This window comes from Mus caroli, chromosome 5 (genome assembly GCF_900094665.2).
Source record: "Mus caroli chromosome 5, CAROLI_EIJ_v1.1, whole genome shotgun sequence".
NCBI lineage: Eukaryota > Metazoa > Chordata > Mammalia > Rodentia > Muridae > Mus > Mus caroli.
Genome location: NC_034574.1, coordinates 122,634,980 through 122,653,758, shown reverse-complemented (window position 1 = coordinate 122,653,758; position 18,779 = coordinate 122,634,980). Strand labels below are relative to the sequence as shown.

The window sequence follows — 18,779 nt, the reverse complement described above, 5'->3', positions numbered from 1 at the left end:
CACACTTTTAAAATAAAGTCGAATGGATCCATGGCCAAGCTGGAGCCCAGTCTGCACCACAGCAGGCTAAGCAGCACAGAAACTCTGGGCCTGTGTTTGAACACAGACCTTTCTGCCTGCACTCTCTCCAGTCCCCGGGGCCCTGGCCTTCCCTTCCCCCAAAAGCCAGGTGTGAAGGTTTCAGAGTCCGGTTCCCAGCAGTGACTTTTCTTTCTCTCGGTGAAGGTCTAATGTACAGTTTACTGTGAAGGAACTGAACTTAGAAGGCTGCTTTCCCTATAGCCAAGGACTTTTTGTTTAATGATTTATTTTATATTATATACATGAGTAGTTGCACCATGTGCATGCCTGGTGCCATAGATCCCTGGAACGAGAGTTACAACAATTGTGAGCTGCCATGTGGGTGCTGGGAATTGAACCCGGGTCTTCTAGTAGAGCAACCAGTGCTCTTTATCACTGAGCCATCTCTCCAGACCACCCCCCCACCACTTGCTCGCTTGCTTATTTATTTATTTATTTATTTATTTATTTATTTATAGACTAGTCTTACTGTGTAGCACCAGCCTAGCTTTGAGCTCATGATCCTCCTGCCTCAACCTCCTCAGTGCTGGGAACATAGGTGTGCATCACCATCCATATCTGCTATTTACTTACTTTCTTATTTCTTATTTAGAGGTCGGCTCTCTAGCCCGGACTTGCCTTGACCTTATTAACTCAAACTCACTCACCGTATACCTAAGGATAGACCTTCAGCTCCCGATCGCCCCCCTGCCCTCCCTAGTGCTGAGATTGCAAGCACAGGCGTGCACCACCATGCCCAGCATCTCTGAAACACTGGGAACAGCTTAAGGACATTTTGGTTTCCTCCCAGGTCCCATGCCTGACTTGGCTTCCTGTTCTCACCGGTTGGAGGCTCCAGGTCCTGTCAGTCATTCTGTCACTCTCTCTCTTCAGCTCTTACATAATGCGTCTTCCTGGCTGGCTTTCCCTCGTTGTCCTGCTCAGTTCACTCACATGATGGATTTGGGGAACACACTTGCTTGCTTGTGTGCCTGCTTTTTTCTTTGTTGTGGTAACATGTGAGTGTGGGGGTCAGAGGAACTTTTTGTGATTCTTCTGTTAACCTCCACCGTGTGGTTTCCAGGCATTGAGGTTTGGCTGCAGGCTTCTTTTCCCGTTGATCAACTCTTCATTACCATTTTTGTTTGAGACAGGGTCTGGTGTAGCCTAGGCTGGGCCTCAAACTATGTTGGTAAAGATGACCTAAAACACACACTCACTCTCTCCCCCCTTTGTCCCCCTCTATTTCTCTCTCTCTCTCTCTCTGTGTGTGTGTGTGTGTGTGTGTGTGTGTGTGTGTGTGTGTGTGTGTATGTATTGAGACAGGCCATTCTGGAACTCACTCTGTAGACCAGGTCGGCCTTGAACCTAAAAGATCAGCTTGCTTCTGCCTCCCAAGTGCTGGGACTAAAAGTGTGTGCAACCACTGCCCAGCAACTCTATTTTTAAAAAAATTATTGTTGTTGTTTTTATTTAGGTGTGTGTGTGTGTGTGTGTGTGTGTGTGTGCACGTGCGTGCCAGAAGAGGATTATGGATCCCTTGGGGCTGGATTACAGGTAGTTGTGAGCTGCCTGATGTGGGTGCTGGGAACTGGACTTGGGTCCTTTGGAAGGGCCACCAGCACTCTTAACCTCGGAGCCATCTCTTCAGCCCCAGTCGTGAACTCCTGCTCCTCCTGCCTCCACTCCTAAGAGCTAAGATCACAGGCATGCACCACTGCTCCTGACTTAGGTGGTCCTGGGGTGAAACTCAGGGCTTTGTACACGCTGGCCAAACACTACTACTGAGCCCCAGCCCCAGCCCCTTTAAGCTCATTTCTCTTTTTCTCTTATAGGAGGAAAACTTCCCAGGATGGTCTCCCACTCAGAGCTGAGGAAGCTCTTCTGTTCAGCGGATGCAGTGTGCTTTGATGTTGATAGCACCGTCATCAGAGAAGAAGGAATCGATGAGCTGGCCAAATTCTGTGGTGTGGAGGCCGCAGTGTCTGAAATGTACGAACCGTCTGTATTCCCTTTATGATATGGTAAAGAGTTCACCTTAAAAAAAAGAAAAAGAAAAAAAAAGACTGACTGGATGAAAGGCTGGGTTAGGGTCTCAGTTCCTAGGTTCTGGCTAAGACAAAGCAGTAGGCATTTCCTCCCGTTGCCTAGAACTGACTTTGCTAGAGCACCGTCTTCATTAACCATCTGTAAATATTCCAGCAGGAACAGAGGAAGCAAAACAGGGTTGTCTCTGCAGATGAGACACATTCTTAGGCAGCCTGGGAAAATGATTAATCCAAGAAGATCGTCTCTGGCCTCTAAATGTCCAGTGCTTCCTGTCATGGTTGAAAGTGCAGCCTTACTGCTTCAGGCGAGAACCTTCTGTCCCTTCTCTTTGCTCTCCCCACTGTACAGCAGTGACACCTTCCTGAGTTGACGGCTGTCACCTGCTCAGCTGTGTTTGCTGCAAGAGCTTTCAACCTTTGCTTGCTCTCTCGGTAATAAAAGCTCACAGTTTGCAAGCAAGGTGCTTGTGTATGGGATGTGTGGGTCCGCAGTACACGACGCCCGGGTGTCAGTGGGGTTCTCAAGCCGACCTCCTGTACACAGCACACAGCGTGTCTGTGTTGTCAGGCTCGTGGTACCACCTTCTTCCTGATGGCTGTCACAAAGTCCTGGCATGGCAAGGCATGTCAACTTCTCAAGGACACCTGTGATGGCTGGCCTGATCCTTGGGTCTTCCTTCTAGGACACGGAGAGCCATGGGAGGAGCGTTGCCTTTTAAAGACGCGCTCACTCAGCGCCTGGCACTGATCCAGCCCTCTCGGGATCAAGTCCAGAGGCTCCTAGCTGAGCACCCGCCACATCTGACCCCTGGCATAAGGTAAGCACACTGGCTTCTTATCAGCTCAGGGCTCGTGAGGCTCTTTCCTCCTGAGAGGATGCTATTGTTGGGTTCCCTTCTGTGAGGTTGTCTCACTCATGTCTGCTCTTACTGTACCCTGTGGTCTTGCTCCTGTCTGTCCACTCCCCCCTCCCCCCACCTTCTCCAGGCCTTTCTAGGGTTTCATAATCTTAGTGTTGGTGCAGTGGTTACCTAAAGCAGAAAAGCTCCCCCCATTAACTGCTAAGTGTAGCTGAAAAATCACGTATAAAGTAGGGAATGGTGGTGCCCATTTGAAAATTCCTAGGACTCAGGAAGCTGAGACAGGAGGATCTTGAGTTCAGGGCCAGCCTGGGCTACAGAGTGAGACCTTGTCTCAGAACACACACACACACACACACACACACACACACAAACTGGATGTCTGCTTGACATATCCTTGTACTCATAACACATGGGAGGTGGAGGTAGGTTATTAGAAATTCAAAATAATCCACAGGCGCATGATATTCTATCTCAAAAGCAGCCAGAAAAACAGACAAGCCAAGAAAAAAGCCAAGACCAGCTGTGCTGGTTCACATCTGAAATACCCATCCTGAGGTGGCTGAGACAGGATGACTGTTGAGAGTTCAAGGCTAGTCTGGTTTCATAGCAAGAATCTGTCTTAAAAAACAACAACTAACTAAACTAAAGGCAATGAAATCCACAACCACACAACAATAACACAAAGGAAAACAAAAGTGGGTGCATAAAGAAAAAGGCATTTAATACTGAACGTGCAGAGAGGTTTCTGGTTTTCTGACCAGCTACAAGTTCAGTAAAGTAATTTTATTTAAACACACATAACCCAAATGAACAACACCCTACCCAAAAAGGAAAACCATACAAAATGTTAATCTCAAAGGTATGGTCCCTATAGATGGGCCCCCAGCACTGGATCCAGGAAAGAAGGCCCTAACATCGTTTTCATGATTCCTTTCTGTAACTGATGTGCTTGGTGCCGGGGGTTCTTTTTGTAGGGAGCTGGTAAGCCGCCTCCAGGAGCGCAATGTCCAGGTGTTCCTCATCTCTGGTGGCTTTAGGAGCATTGTGGAGCATGTTGCTGCAAAGCTCAATATCCCAACAACCAATGTGTTTGCCAACAGGCTGAAGTTCTACTTTAATGGTAAGATTTGAATGGTAGTATATTCCCTTGCTTTTCTGTTCTACTATTTTATATTCTAGGTAGTATCTGTTGGAATGTAACTTAAAGACTGGTGGCCCTGGAGTTAAGAGTTACATGAATTATAATAACAATAACAATAATTATTATTCATCTTAAAGATTTACTTATTTTTATTTTATGTGCATTGGTGTTTTGCCTTCATGTCTGTCTGTCTGTGTGAGGGGGCCAGATCCCCTGGAACTGGGATTATAGACAGTTGTGAGCATCATGTAGGTGCTGGGAATTGAACCCAGGTCCTCTGGAAAAGCAGTCAGTGCTCTTAACCTCTGAGCCATCTCTCCAGCCCCATATGAATTATTCTGTTAAAAACATTTTTATGGGGGCTGGAGAAGTAGTTTAGGGATCAGAGCACCAGCTGCTCTTCCAGAGGATCCTGGTTCAGTTTCTGGCGCCCATATTGGACAACCCACAGTTACCTGTACCTCCAGTTTCAGGGCATCCTAGTCCTTCTTCTGGCCTCTGAAGGCACCAGGCACTCCTGTGTTGTAGAAGCAAGCATGCAGGCAAAATACACACATATAAATAAAAGTAAATAAATCTTCAAAACAAATACGCTTGGAGGCCAGAAGAGGGGATGAGTCTGCAGCTCGAGTGCCAGGGGTTCTGAGACATCTGACGTGGATGCTGGGAACTGAACTCAGGTCCCCTGCAAGAGCTGTCTGCACTCTGAACTGCTGGGCCTTCTCTCCCACCCCTTCTGAACAGCTGTCTTGACGAGACTGTGTGCTCTTTGCTGTTCTTGGCTCTGCAGAGCGGGCTGGGCTTGACTCTGCGTACATACTGTACACCGTTTGCATTCCTTTCTTACTGTAGCTGGAGCAGTTTAGTCCCAACAAGGAGTTGGGTTAGTGAGTTGCCGCGTTCCCACTGCCCTTGGGTCACCTGAGGTCACAGCCACATTTTACATCATCTCAGGAGGCTCCACTTATGCTGTACTCTTGAGATGCTGAGGCAGGAGGATTTCAACTGGAGCCCAGTTTGGGATACAGAACAAAACCTTGTCTCTAAAAACCAAAAACAGGATGAGTCATGACTCAGAGGTTAAGAGTTACAGGGTGTTCATTTGGAGGACCTGACTTTGTTTGTAAGTAGAATATTGGATGGCAGCTCACACTAGTCTGGATTCCACACATCTGCATTCTCTGTCTCTCTGTCTCTCTGTCTCTCTCTGTCTCTTTCTCTCTCTCTCTGTCTCTCTCAAAACAATAAAAATAATCACAATAAATAAAAAAAAAATCCTGCAAACAAAAGCACTCTTTGGCTGGGCTGGGGTCCTGTTGTAGAGTTCTTGCCCAGCCTGCTTGAAGCTCTGGGTCGACACATAAACCAGTCAGGAAGCAGGAGGATCATGAGTTCAAGGTCTTTGAGCGTAGTATACATAGTAAGTTTGAGTATAGCCTGGGCTCTGTGAATCTGTGTCTCAAAACACAAAAAAAGGGCTTTTGGCTATGTCATAGGGTAGCTGGTAATCTTTTTTGTTTGTTTGTTTGTTTTTCCAGACAGGGTTTCTCTGTACAGCCATGGCTGTCCTGGAACTCACTCTGTAGACCAGGCTGGCCTTGATCCTCCTGCCTCTGCTTTTCAAATGGTGGGATTGCACCACTGTCCCCTCCTTAGGTAGCTGTAGTGAGGACCAGTGAGACATCTCGGCAGAGAAAGGCACTCTAAAGCAGCCCGACTGCAGTCCAGTTCCTGGAACCCACCTAAGATGGAAGGAAAGCTAGTCAGGACTGCTAGCTTGTTGCTGCTGACCCCACACAGATACACTCCGTGTCACTGATTGAAGAAAGCATGACGCCTGGGAAGGGAGCACACACGTAATCCCCGAATTTGGGAAGTAGGGGGAGGAGTTGCAGTTAGCAGTTGCAGGTCATCTTTGGCTCCTTAGACGCCATCTTTAAAAATAAAAACAAAACAAACTAAGCCAACAGCAACAACAACAAAAACCGAACAAAACCAATGAGTGGACCAGACCTGGGGAGTCGTCCTTTACCCCCAGGAGGCCGAGGCTGGGGGATTGTTTCAAGTCCTACACCAGCCTGAGCACCCAGTCTCAAATACACCAAACCAACGCCAAGCCCGCTAGTGAATATGTTAACTCCTGCAAGAATAGAAATACATTCGGTGCTAGGGATGGGATTCAGTTGGCCTAAACTTGCAGTCTAGCCCTGGGTTCCATCCCCAGCCCTGCAATCAGGCTCGGGTGTGCACGGGCACTCCAGATGTGGAAGCTGGAGGATCAGACATCCAAGCTCATCCTAGGACATAGTAAGTTCAAGGATAGCCCGGTCTACAGGAGATCCTATTTCAGAAAAAGAGCGAGGATAAGTTGGTATTTCTTTTAGGTAACATTAACAGTATATTAATGTGATAAGCTTATGTATTGCTATATTATGATGCTCTGCTATCTCAACAAAGCTTAGAAGAACTACACTGGAAGGCAGCTAATTGAACTGAAGGTGACCCCTAGGGCGACCTCCTCAGGAACAGGGGTCATATTCCATGCAGTGTGAGTGTGCCAAGGGCTATTTCAGACTTACTACTGATATTTAAGTCCAGGTACCACTGGTATAAACACGCTAGCTAAGTAAAAATGCCTCTGTGAATCTAATCATTTCCCCCATCTCTTCAGGTGAGTATGCAGGTTTTGATGAGATGCAGCCGACAGCCGAGTCGGGTGGGAAAGGAAAGGTTATTCGATTTTTAAAGGAAAAATTTCACTTTAAGAAAATAATCATGATTGGAGATGGAGCTACGGACATGGAAGCCTGCCCTCCTGCTGTATGTATTCAAGAGTGTTTTGTTTTTGTTTTGTTTTGTTTTTTTAAGTTGGTATTTTTGTTTTCTAGGTCTGGCTGAAAGTTTACAACAGAAGTTAAATAAGAGTAGCTAAATATCATGATAAGAATACAAAGCAACTAAAAGACATTCAGTCTAGAAATATTTATGAATAACTACCTTAAGCCAGTGTTCTATTGCCGTGAAAAGGCACCATGACCAAGGCAACTTAGAAAAGAAAACATTTAACTGAGGCTGGCTTACAGTTTCAGATGGTTCAGTCCATTATCATCATGGCAGGGAGCATGGCAGCAGGCAGGCAGGCAGGCATGGGGCTTGAGCAATAGCCAAGAGCTCACATCAGCAAGTTGGAGGCAGAGAGAGTGAGACTGGAGGTGTGTGTGTGTGTGTGTGTTGAGTATATAGGTAACTTTCCCTTGCGTCTATTTTATATTTATTTTTATATATGTTTCTGGGTATGCCATTTTAAGACACTGAACCCCCCTCCCCGCTCCCTTCCTAGGATGCTTTCATCGGCTTTGGAGGCAATGTGATCAGGCAGCAGGTTAAGGACAACGCCAAGTGGTACATCACTGACTTCGTGGAGCTGCTGGGAGAACTGGAGGAGTGAGCTTGACTTCCTGCTCACTCAGAACAACTCCACCTTCTCAAAGCCACTCAGTTAGGCTCCTGGGAGAATCTAGGAGACAGCTATTTTTTTCTACTGTAGTTCCAATATTAATATGACTACTAATTAAATGGAGAATTTTATATTCTGAATTCTTTGTGTATATTCCTACAAACATTTTACTTGGAGCTTTCTGAGGTGCACAGTAAATTAAAGACTTTTACTCTTGCAACATGGATTCAGTAGCTTTAAGTGAATTTTGGGCTTCTTTTTGGTATATAAAGAACATTTATATACCAAATGCTGGGTGATGGTAGCCCACGCCTTTAGTCCCAGCCCTTGGGAGATCTCTGAGTTCAAGGACAGCCTGGTCTACAGAGTGAGTTGCAGGATAGCCAGGGCTACACAGAGAAAATCTGTGTTGGGAAAAAAGTTTTTCAGAACAGACTTGCTCAATTTTCTGTTTTCTTTTTGAGACAGGGTCTCATGTAGCCTGGCTGGCCTCGTGTTCACAGAGATCCTCCTGTCTCCCAAGTACCAGACTAAAGGCGCATGTCACCACAGCCAGCTGATTTGTGCTATTTTTAATTCTGCCTCTTAGGAATTTCTGTGTCTAGTGTTTCAGGAACTTTGAGTATGTAAGTACAAACCACCCCACACCAGGAAGAGGGTTGTTGGGCTTCCTCTGTTCACAGCACTGTCACACTGCCCTGACCCCACCTCATTACCGGAAACCCTGGCTCAGAGGAGAGGGCATCCTTTTCCCCATCACATTGGCTATGGTGGGCACACACGTAGTCCAAGCACTTAGAAAGCTGAGGCAGAGGTATGGCACATTCAAGCCAGCCAGAATATGAGCCTATATCCTAGAAAAAGAATAAAAAGAATGTTACATCTTATTAATTAATTAATTAATTAATTTTTTTAAAGACATGGTTTCTCTGTGTTGTCCTGGCTGTCCTGGAAGTCACTTTATAGACTGGGCTAGCCTTGAACTCACAGAGATCTGCCTGTCTCTGCCTCCTGAATGCTGGGATTCAAGGCATTTGCTGCTCTTAGAAAAGACCTGAGTTTAGTTCCCAGCACCCACAACTAATGGTTTATAATTATCTGTAACTCCAGCTCCGGAGGGATCTGCTATCTCTGGCCTTCTTAGACACCTGCGTTCATATGCATGGACCCACTTGCAGAAACACACACACATACATACAATTGAAAATAATAAAAGCAAACATTTTAACAAGTAACAATAGAAGCTTAAATAAAAGTACCAGTCTTTAAAAAAAAATTTTTTTTTTTTTTTTTGATTTGGGGCCAGAAGTGGTAGCCCCTGTCTAATCCCAGCAAGTAGGAGGCAGAGGCAGGGCGATCACTGGCATCACCAACCTTGTCTATTCTACAGCCAGAGCCACAAAGCAAGACTGTCTCAAAAAACAAAACAGGAAATAAAGGCATGTGTATGTTTGAAAGTTACATCTAACATATAAGGTTTACAAATCATGAAGAGAGAGAAACATTTTCCTAGTAAAACAGTTCTCGGGCCTAAGACATGGCTCAGTGGGTAAAAGGTGCTTGCTGCAAAATTCTGGCCATTTGAGTTCAATTCCTGGAGCTTACAATAGAACTCTCTCAAAAGTTGTCTTCTAACCCCTGTATGCACGTGTGCCGTGGCTTGAGGGCATCTGGTACCCAAACCACACACCCCGCACATATACCACACACACACATGCACACAAACACACACCACACACACACATACACAGGAATACACACTGAGTTCCTTTTCACAGATGACGTGGGAAGAAAGACCCGAAAGGTTCCTGGGTATTTGAAGCAATATGAAGAGGGGGCTGTTGCTTTAAAAGGGTGTGAATGTTTACCCTCCTTGCTGAGAATGTAGGCAGAGGGCAAAGACATGGTTCAGGGAGACACAGGTAGCTGCCACTGTTGGCTCGTTAAGTAGGGAAGGCATATGAGGTTTGGGGCTTTACTGGTTTTTTCACTAGTGCTAGGAATGGAGCCAGGGATTTACACTATGTAAGCCCTGGCCTGTGCCACCACCGCCCTGAAAGATTTGCACACTTGAGCTAAGTACTCTTTCTACCCCAGGGCATTTTGCTTTATTTTATTTTAAATGATAGGGTCTTGTGTATCTCAGCTCCGTTCCTGAGGAGGACCTTAAAGTCCTGCTCCTCCTGCCTCTGCCTCCTGAGTGGTGGGATCACAGGTGTGCAGCGACATGTCCTGGGTTACCCAAGCTGAGACTGAATGTAAAACTCCAGGCACACTAGGCAAGCTGTCTGCTGACTGAGCCTCAGCCCTTGCTTCCACTGCCCGAAATGTAACTAGTATAAATGATTTGAAAAAAATATATATATATACATATACATATACATATAACTGAGCCAAAAAAATCAAAAAAATGTGTCCAACTACAAAATCAGTTGAAAGTATGCTACATGCCTGAAAACTTCAGCACTTGAGAGGCAGAGACAGGAGGATCAATATAGTGAGGCCCTGGCTCAAAAAACAAACAACAACACCCCTCCCCCCAAAAAAACAACCCAAAAACAACAACAAAACCCCTCAGGTTCCGTAGGAGAGGCGTGGAGGATTACGTTTGGCAGAGGTCACACAGGCATCCCAACAACAAGGCCGTTGTTCCCCAGTTGTAAATGCTTCCTGGCAGTTCTCCTAGATGCTGCTTTGTGGGTTTGCACATTTCAGCACAGCAAAATGGGAAGGACCAACCAGGCGTGCTGGGGCTGGCAGAGTGCTATTACAAAGGGTCTCAGTTTTCATCACCGCTTGGAGCACACAAGCCCAGGCAGAGGTGGAGGAGGTGGCCCTGCCGTTGAACTGGTTACAGCAGCCTGCTGTGACAGAGCAGTGACCTGCACAGGTGCACGCTGAATTTGCCCCAGAGGAAATCTGATAGATATGCGATTTGCGATTATGATTGGATGGAGAGCAGTTTACAGTTCTACCGTTAATTCTGTGGGCCATAGGCTCCGAGCTCAGCTCCCCCCACACCCCCAGTCGTACAAGGCCTTCTTTGTTGTGTCAGGGGTGAATATGAATGAGGCAGGAACTGTACTGGCATCTTTCATGCCTTTCCAATTGTAGACTGGCTGGAAGCAGCCAGCAAGTACTTCTCCCAGAGGTGACGCCCATGCAGAGATACAATAGGCTGGGTACCCAGAGCGGCAGCAGCATTACATAGCTCCCGCGTGGGGTGCCAGTTTTCAATCTGTGAAAACGGTTTCTATACGCAGAGAAAGTTAAGGAATTGATTGCAGTTTGTCTTTGTATTAAGGAATCCAAGCCCTTGTAGCTAGGTATAGTGGGATAGACTTGTAATCTTAGCACTCTGGGGCCTGAGGCAGGGGAATGTGGGGCTCCAGGCAAGAACAGGCTCTGAAGCAAGATACTGTATCAAAAAAAAAAAAAAAAAAAGAAGCAAGTGGACCTGGTGGTGTATGCCTGTGATGCCTGTGATCCCAGCAAAGTAGGAGGAACAGGATTTCGAGGCCTGCCTTGTTGAGGCCAGCCTGCTCGGGTAGCATGGGACCCTGTCTCAACAGGGCCAGTGGGACTGCTCAGTGTTTGCCAGGCAAGTCTGGTTCGATCTTCAGAGTTCACATACAGGTGGAGAGAACCCACTCCACGAGATAGTCTTCTACACATACGCCCCAAAACACACACACACACACACACACACACACACACACACACATACACACACACAAACACAAACACAAATCCAAACATTTTTCAGGGGTTAGAGCCATGGTTTAGTTAAGTGCATTTACTGCTATTAAAGCGGACCCGGTTCCTAGCACCCACGTGGGGTTGCTTACAGCTACCTGTAATTCCAGTTCCAGGAGATCCAACACTATTTTCTGGCCTTTGAAGGCACATGCAAGTATGCACTGCACATACCTACATTCAGGCTCTCATGCGTGCACGCGTGTGCGCGCGCGCGCGCGCACACACACACACACACACACACACACACAGAGGGAGGGGGAGGGGGAAGGGGAGAGGGAGAGGGAGAGAGAATACTAAAGAGGAAAGGGTGGCAAGGACGACAGTCACGGCTCAGCAAGTAAAGGCTCTTGCTGTCAACCATCAACCCTGACAACCTGTTCTCTTCCTGATCTCAGGAAGGAGAGATCAGGTCCTTGCACGATGTCCCCTGGCCTCCTCACACACACACCATGACATGTGCACTCATAGACAGACACGCAGATACATTGTCTTTCTTTCTTTGTTCGAGATGGGGCTTCTCTGTGTTAACATCCCTGACTGTCCTGGAGCTCGCCTTGTAGACCAGACTGGCCTCGAGTTTACAGGGATCCACCCTCCTCTGCTTCCAGAGCACTGTGGGATTAAAGGCATGTGCCACCACACCACCTCTGGCCATTTTTTTTTTTTTTTTTTTTTGAGACAGGGTTTCTCTGTGTAGCCCTGGCTATCCTGAAACTCACTCTGTAGACCAGGCTGGCCTCGAACTCAGAAATCTGCCTGCCTCTGCCCCCCAAGTGCCATTTTTTTTAAAGGGTAAGGAATTGAAGGAGCTCATTTGGTAGAGGGCTTGCCTAGAACGCACAAGGTCCTAGGGGGTCCATCCCCAGCACCACAGAAGAGTAGATGAGCTCACACAGCCCTGTAATCCTAGCACTGGTTTTTATAAGAACCCTAGGGAATAAGATGTCCTCCACTGTATTAATGCGTTAATGCCGCAGTCAGCGTTAATAAGTATTAGGCTAGGATGGACAACCCTGGTTTAGGTAAATTGTTAACTCTAGTAATGCATTAGGGAATGAAACGAATGCCGTGGAAATCGCTTTGGCTCCGGATGTGACCTGTGGCAGTCAGTAAATAGTGAGCATATCTCTCTGTTGAAGACAGCAATTCTTGGACTGCTGATGTCAGGGCTGTAGGAATTACACAAGAAGTGTGAAAACACTTCGGAGGCTGTGAGCAGAACTCATGTGACCTGTGGACGGGTCACTCACTCGTCCAAATGAATCCAACCATTACGATTCTGAGGACTGTGCAGGCAAAGGCAAGCATCCCCTTGAATCTCTGGAATTCCGCTCGCTGCCGCTGCTGCTCTTGTGGAATGGGGTATCCCTTCCTATCATCCAATCATGGAGAAACACTTGTGTGTGTGGTCATCTGGAGAGTGGAGCATGATGGAAGTAACGTCATGCTTTTAGTTATATTTTGCCTTTTTAGGAGACAGGCTTTCATGTAGCCCAGGCTGGCTACAAACTATTAGGTACCTGCTGCTGACCTTGAAGCCCCAATCTCCCATGTATGCTGCTGGGATTGACTGAACCTAGCTAGCACTTGTGCACTGTGATGGTTTGTATATGCTTGGCCTAGGGAGTGGCACTATTAGCAGGTGTGGCCTTGTGTGAGTAGGTGTGTCATTGTGGGTGTGGGCTTTAAGACCCTCAACCTGGCTGCCTGGAAGGCAGTCTTCTCCTAGCAGACTTCAGATGAAGATGTAGAACTCTCAGCTCCTCCTGCGCCATGCCTGCCTAGATGCTGCCATGTTCCCACCTTGATGATAATGGACTGAACCTCTGAACCTGTAAGCCAGCCCCAATTAAATGTTCTTATAAGAGATGCCTTGGTCATGGTGTCTGTTCACAGCAGTAAAACCCTAACTAAGACAGGCATGCTAGACAAATAGTCTATCAAGTGACCTCTATCCTCAGCTCTGGTCTTTTTTTTCTTAAAAACAAAAAACCGTAGCTAAACCTGTTGGTATCTACCTGCAGTCCCAGCACTCAGGAGTCTGAGGCAGGAGGATTGCTGTGATTTAGAGCCAACCTGGGGTACAGTAAAATCCAGTCTCACCAGTCCAGTGAGAGGACTCAGTGGAGAAAGACACAACTGCCAGGCTTCATGATCTGAGTGTAATCTCTGAGACCCACATGGTTCAAGGAGAGGGCCAGGTACAAAAAATTTAAAGATTGCAATTTTCATAAAAACTCCAAAGAGAAGTACAGCAGATTTTCCTCATTCTGAAGATGGGAGAGTGAGTCTTAGAGATTGATGATTGCTTTAAGTTTATTGGCCAGTCAGGCAGTGGTGGAGCATGCCTTTAATCCCAGCACTTGGGAGGCAGAGGCAGGTGGATTTCTGAGTTTGAGGCCAGCCTGGTCTTCAGAGCAAGTTCCAGGACAGTCAGAGCTACATAGAGAAACCCTGTCTGGGGGAAAAAAGTTTATTGGCCAATCAGGAGACTCATTGAAAAAAATGGGGAGGGGTTAGGTGTGATGGCTCATGTACTTAACCCAGCACCTGGGGAGGGAAGGCCAGTGGGCATGCTGAGTGTTCTGAGCCATCATGGGCTACAGAGTGACACTCTTTCTCAAAGAAACCACACCAAATCAAACCTACTAAACAGCACGTGACTTCTGCTCTATGCCCTATCTTCCTCCTGAGTCCATGGCCCCAGTACAAGTCCTCCGAAGCACAAGCTCAGAGCAAAAGACTTCAAGAGCAAACAAAGTGGCTCAGTGGGGAACGGCGCCTGGGGACAACCCTGACTGTCTGAGTTCCATCCCAGGGACGTGCATGGAAGACGCTGATTCTAAGTTGTCCGGATTTCCATGCACACTGTGGCTCCCGTGCTCCTTCCCCTGTACAACATAAACAACGGAGTGGTCCCGCGAGCTCCTGTACTGTGCGCGCATGTCACCTAGCGATGCCTGGTGGAGGCAGGATTTAGTTAGAGGCTGCCCTCCACTACATACTTACACCCTGGGTTCAAAAATGTCAAACAAGCTAAGTAAACGAACAAACAAAAAGGTCTCAATCGTGCAAACCATGAAAAGTAAGAGGCTTTTATTTACTTTAATATGTTCTTGGAGAAAATCATTCGCATGTAAAAATTAGACATCTGATAGGAGATTTAGTTATACTTTATTTTACACAAATCAATTTGTAGGGCAGACATAATTCTTCGGTTCAATGGGACTTTCACATGATTACAGTCACAAAATTGGCACACTATATTAAAAACAAAACCAAACAGAGACAGACAGAATATGAAGGTTTATGCCAACTTAGACCTAGTGTGCACTGCCCTTGGTACAAGACTTGGAAGTGTCTGCTGGGAGCTTACCAAAATAGAACCAGAGGTCACAAACGGCGGCTTAGAAAAGAAACCCCTTTTCCAAGAGCTACTTGTTTTATAGAAAAATATTGCAAATAAAATTAGTGCTAGTTGAGGTGTTTATTTCAAAATCACATGTGGCGCACTGGTTCATGCCCACCCCTTGGGACACGGTGCCTGATGGAGCCTGCATGGCTGGCTAGGTGCAGGGTGACCACCCTTCCAGCTCAGGGCAATAATACATCCCGGCCTGCTGACCGACTGACCAGAAGTCACAAAATCATAGCATTCGCAGCCATTGGTACACTCATAATTTGTTCCTAGTTTGAGACTCAGAAAAACTGCTCAGGAAACGTGACTTCATTTGTATTTCTTCCTGAAGGAAGGAAATTTGTAAAAAAAAAAAAAAAAAAAAAATCTGTAATTGTAAAACAGATTTTATTTTTTAATAGCAAGAAATAGTAGCTAATTCTTTTTCATAGTTGGGATTTTACTCAGAGAGAATTCAAACTTTAATTTTGGTTATTGAGACAGGGTCTCACAAGGTCCAAGCTGGTCTGAAACTCTCTATGTAGCCCAGATTGGCCTAGGACTTATTGTAATTCTCCTGCCTCAGCTCCCTGAGTGCAAAGCTACCACACCCGGCTTCAAATGATCCTGTTTTCTTGAAGGGCCAGAGGCTAAGGAGCGGTTGCTGAGCAGAGGCTGCACCACTTCTGTTAGTTCAGCCCTCCGGAGTTCCCGTTGCTTGATTATTCAATTTTAAAGAAAAGAGATCTTAGAAGCTATGTACAGCAGTTTACACCTCGCTTGCTTTCACTCGGTGACTGGGTGAGATGAAATCATGACACGCGTTCATCACAGGAATCTGCGTAGGCACACGGAAGCGTCACTGGAGCGGGGAGGTCTTGAGCGGGATCATGATCCTGGACTCCATTTCCTGAATGAGTGGGACTGAAAAGAAGCCGAAGGTTACTGCCCTGGCCTTCCCAAACCCACCCGGCAGAGATGGACACTGCGCCTGCTCAGACCGGAAACGCGTGTGCTGTTAGGAAGCGCAGAGTCTGAGCAACCGAGCCAGAAACCTCAACTCCACCAACAAGGATGTTACAGAAACTGAGAGTCAGCCTGCCGGCAGAGCTGCTTTTGATGAGAAATTAGTAAAGTCTTGGTTGCTGGGTGGTGGTGGCGCACGCCTTTAATCCCAGCACTTGGGAAGCAGAGGCAGGTGGATTTCTGAGTTCGAGGCCAGCCTGGTCAACAGAGTGAGTTCCAGGACAGCCAGGCGCTTTCTCAAAGGTTATTTAAACTAAAACAGACAAACAAAACCCAAATAATACTGGGTCTAAATGAGATGGACATGGAAATAAATGGGAAAGAAAAACAATTTTTTTCATTTGAAAAATTTGTAAAAACGACTTCCAAATCACGCTCTGGAAACTGACGAGAAGCTGAGGGGGAGACCAGCGGAGGCATGGTGCTCACACCTGTCACCCCAGAGTGTGGGAGGCCAGTCTGGGCTATAGGGAGAGAGACCCTGCATCAAAACGACACAAGAATAAAACACAACACTGAATACAGCTGCACGGTTGTGTTTCTTTTGTGACTGGCCTTCACTTTCTAAGTAACCAAGGACGGCGCAGATCTGGAGTCTCCTATCTGCACTTTCGGGATGCTGAGCTAGCTGATCTGCACCAGGCCTGGCTCAATTATGTGATTTTATTTGTTTTAACTAAAAAAGACAAGCTATTTCTACATCATAGGCTGCTCTCTTGCCTTCTTAGTAAGTATGTAGCTTAAATACCCTTCAGGGTTATATGCCAGTCTCTGTGAATTTAAGGCCAGACTGGTCGACATACTTGAATTCCAGGATAGCCAAGGCTATATAGTGAGACCCTCTGGGAAAACCAATCAACCAAATATTAAATTTCTGATGTTTGGTTTTGGGGGCCAGGTTTGAGCCATACCCTCAGGCCTAAGTTAATTATTACCGTTGTTATTCTTATTGCTGGCATTTGTTTCTCTGTAGTCCAGCTTATCTTTTATGCTTAGCCTTCAACATGTGTATCCCACCATACCTATTTTCAAAACTATTCTTTTTAATTGGTGTAGTAAATGACTTTGGGGAACTGATGGTTTTAATAAAGAAAATTTTAGAAAAAAAAAAAAAGAAATATTCTTTCAGAGAACAAAGAAACTAAAAAAAATAAAAAGTAATATTTGGAAAAAAAAAAAAAAAGCTAGCCCAGTATGGTGGTGTCCTCCTTTGACCTCAGAACTTGGGAAACAGAAGCAGGTGGATCTCTATGAGTTCGAGGCCAGCCTGGTCTACATAGTTGAGTTCCAGGACAACCAAGGAATAAAATAATTAAAAAAAAAAATTAAGCTATCCACATGTATATATCCACACATATATCCATTCTACAAGGCAATATAATCAAATATTATAAAATATATGTAATAAAGTCAATATTCTTATTTAATCTGTCCTCTGCTTTAAAAAAAAATTTATTAAGTATATGCATACGTGTGTTTTGTGTTTGTGTGCTATACATTTTGTGCTCATAGAGGAAAAAAAAAAAAGCACTGGATCCCTTGACCTGGAGTTACAGAGCTTTGTGAGCTACCATGAGGGTGCTAGGAATTAGACCCAGGTCCTCTGAAAGAGCAGCCAGTCTTTGAAGCCCCCTTTTTTTTTTTTTTTTTTTTTTTTGAGACAGCGTCTGACGCTGTAGGCTAGGCTGGCCCTCTGTTGTAACTTTCCTACCTCAGCTCCCCAAGGTGCTGGAATTACAGTCATGAGCCACTATGCTGGATTAAAGAATCAAGATTCTTCATTTGAAACAAAATCAAGTCAGCATTTAGGAAAAAACTCTGGTCTGTCTCATGTCTTGCTAGCCTTACCTTCATACCCTAGCCTACCACGCCCTCACTTTCCCAAATGCACACTCCAAGCAGGAACCCGTCGCGGGGTCACTAACAGCTTACCCGTATAGTACACGAGCTCCTCCCAGCCATGCTTGTGCCAGGCCGCGTTCCGGATGTCCTCCCTGGTCTGAAGATCTTTATAAGCTTGAACAGAAGCACAGGAATGCGGTCTCAGTCAGACCCAATACCCACCTTCTAGAAGCGCAGACCTCAGCTAGCCAGATAGACAACCAACAGCATCAGACTCAGACTCTCCTTGTCTTTGCCTCTCAAGTGCTGGGATTACAGGCACATGCAATATGATCTGGGTAGAACATGAACTTTTGTCTTGGTTTTTAAATTTGAGATTTTAATTTATGTGTATGAACGGTTTGCCTGCGTGTGTGCATCTATGTGTATGTATGCAGGTGCAGTCTGTGCATGCCACGGGGGCCAGAAGGGAGCCACAGATTCTCTGGCTCTGGAGTTACAGGTGACTGAGAGCCACTAGGTGGGGGCTGGTAAATGAACTGGGTCCTCCCCAAGAGCGCCGGTACCCTTAACCAGTGAGTCATCTCACCAGCTCTAGAACACACAGTGGTTTTGCGGTTATTTGTCTTCTGACGTTTGTTTATAAATTCTATACCTTTGAAAACTCTGAGCTTTGTGGGCTAAATCTCTCCTCAGCAGACAATGTCATATTCAGGACAAGGCTGAGTGGGGGCTGGAAGGATGAAGGGTTACTGGTATAGTCTATCATTAGCCCAGGGTTTGGGCTCTTAAACACCAGGCAAGCTCAGTTGAGGAGAGCCCAGCTGCAGCAGGGGTTTCTGGGAGGAATGAAGACTACAGAAGTGACCCTTTTTGCCTCAATGTATCTGCTGAGGCTTAGTTTCCCAGCGGCTATGCTACTGTGTAACTGGTCTGCACTATTTGTGGCTGTTTGTTTGTTTGTTTGTTTGTTTTCTGATCAAGGGGAACCCAGGGCTTTTGCACATGCTAGGCAACTGTCTTGTCACCAGGCCATACCCTTGCTTCTTTACATTCATTTACATGTATGCCTGTATGCCTGTGTGATGTATGCCATGTGAGTGCAGGTACCTCAGAGGTCAGAAAGAACTCGAGTTCTCTGAAAGGACAGTGAGTTCTTAATTGCTGTGCTATCCCTCTAGATCCT

The 18,779-nt window shown here is 46.1% G+C and overlaps 2 protein-coding genes across 3 annotated transcripts in view; one reads left to right on the top strand and one right to left on the bottom strand.

Moving 5' to 3' along the window:
- The window catches only part of Psph (phosphoserine phosphatase), a 21,475-nt gene extending 13,682 nt beyond the window's left edge, over positions 1-7,793 (top strand). The window contains exons 4-8 of one of the 2 annotated variants that reach the window (XM_021163069.2): positions 1,896-2,052; positions 2,792-2,926; positions 3,946-4,091; positions 6,784-6,932; positions 7,453-7,793. In XM_021163069.2, coding sequence (XP_021018728.1) covers positions 1,913-2,052; positions 2,792-2,926; positions 3,946-4,091; positions 6,784-6,932; positions 7,453-7,560 — 678 coding nt within the window. In that variant the 5' untranslated portion in view covers positions 1,896-1,912 and the 3' untranslated portion in view covers positions 7,561-7,793. The remainder of the gene's footprint in view (positions 1-1,895; positions 2,053-2,791; positions 2,927-3,945; positions 4,092-6,783; positions 6,933-7,452) is intronic. The other variant, XM_029477686.1, reaches the window with a different exon arrangement.
- A 6,616-nt stretch (positions 7,794-14,409) lies between these two features.
- Positions 14,410-18,779, bottom strand: part of Nipsnap2 (nipsnap homolog 2) — a 38,546-nt gene continuing 34,176 nt past the window's right edge. Inside the window, exons 9-10 of the mRNA XM_021162400.2 lie at positions 17,684-17,767; positions 14,410-15,649 (exon numbers count right to left, since the gene is read on the bottom strand). Coding sequence (XP_021018059.1) covers positions 15,585-15,649; positions 17,684-17,767 — 149 coding nt within the window. The 3' untranslated portion in view covers positions 14,410-15,584. The remainder of the gene's footprint in view (positions 15,650-17,683; positions 17,768-18,779) is intronic.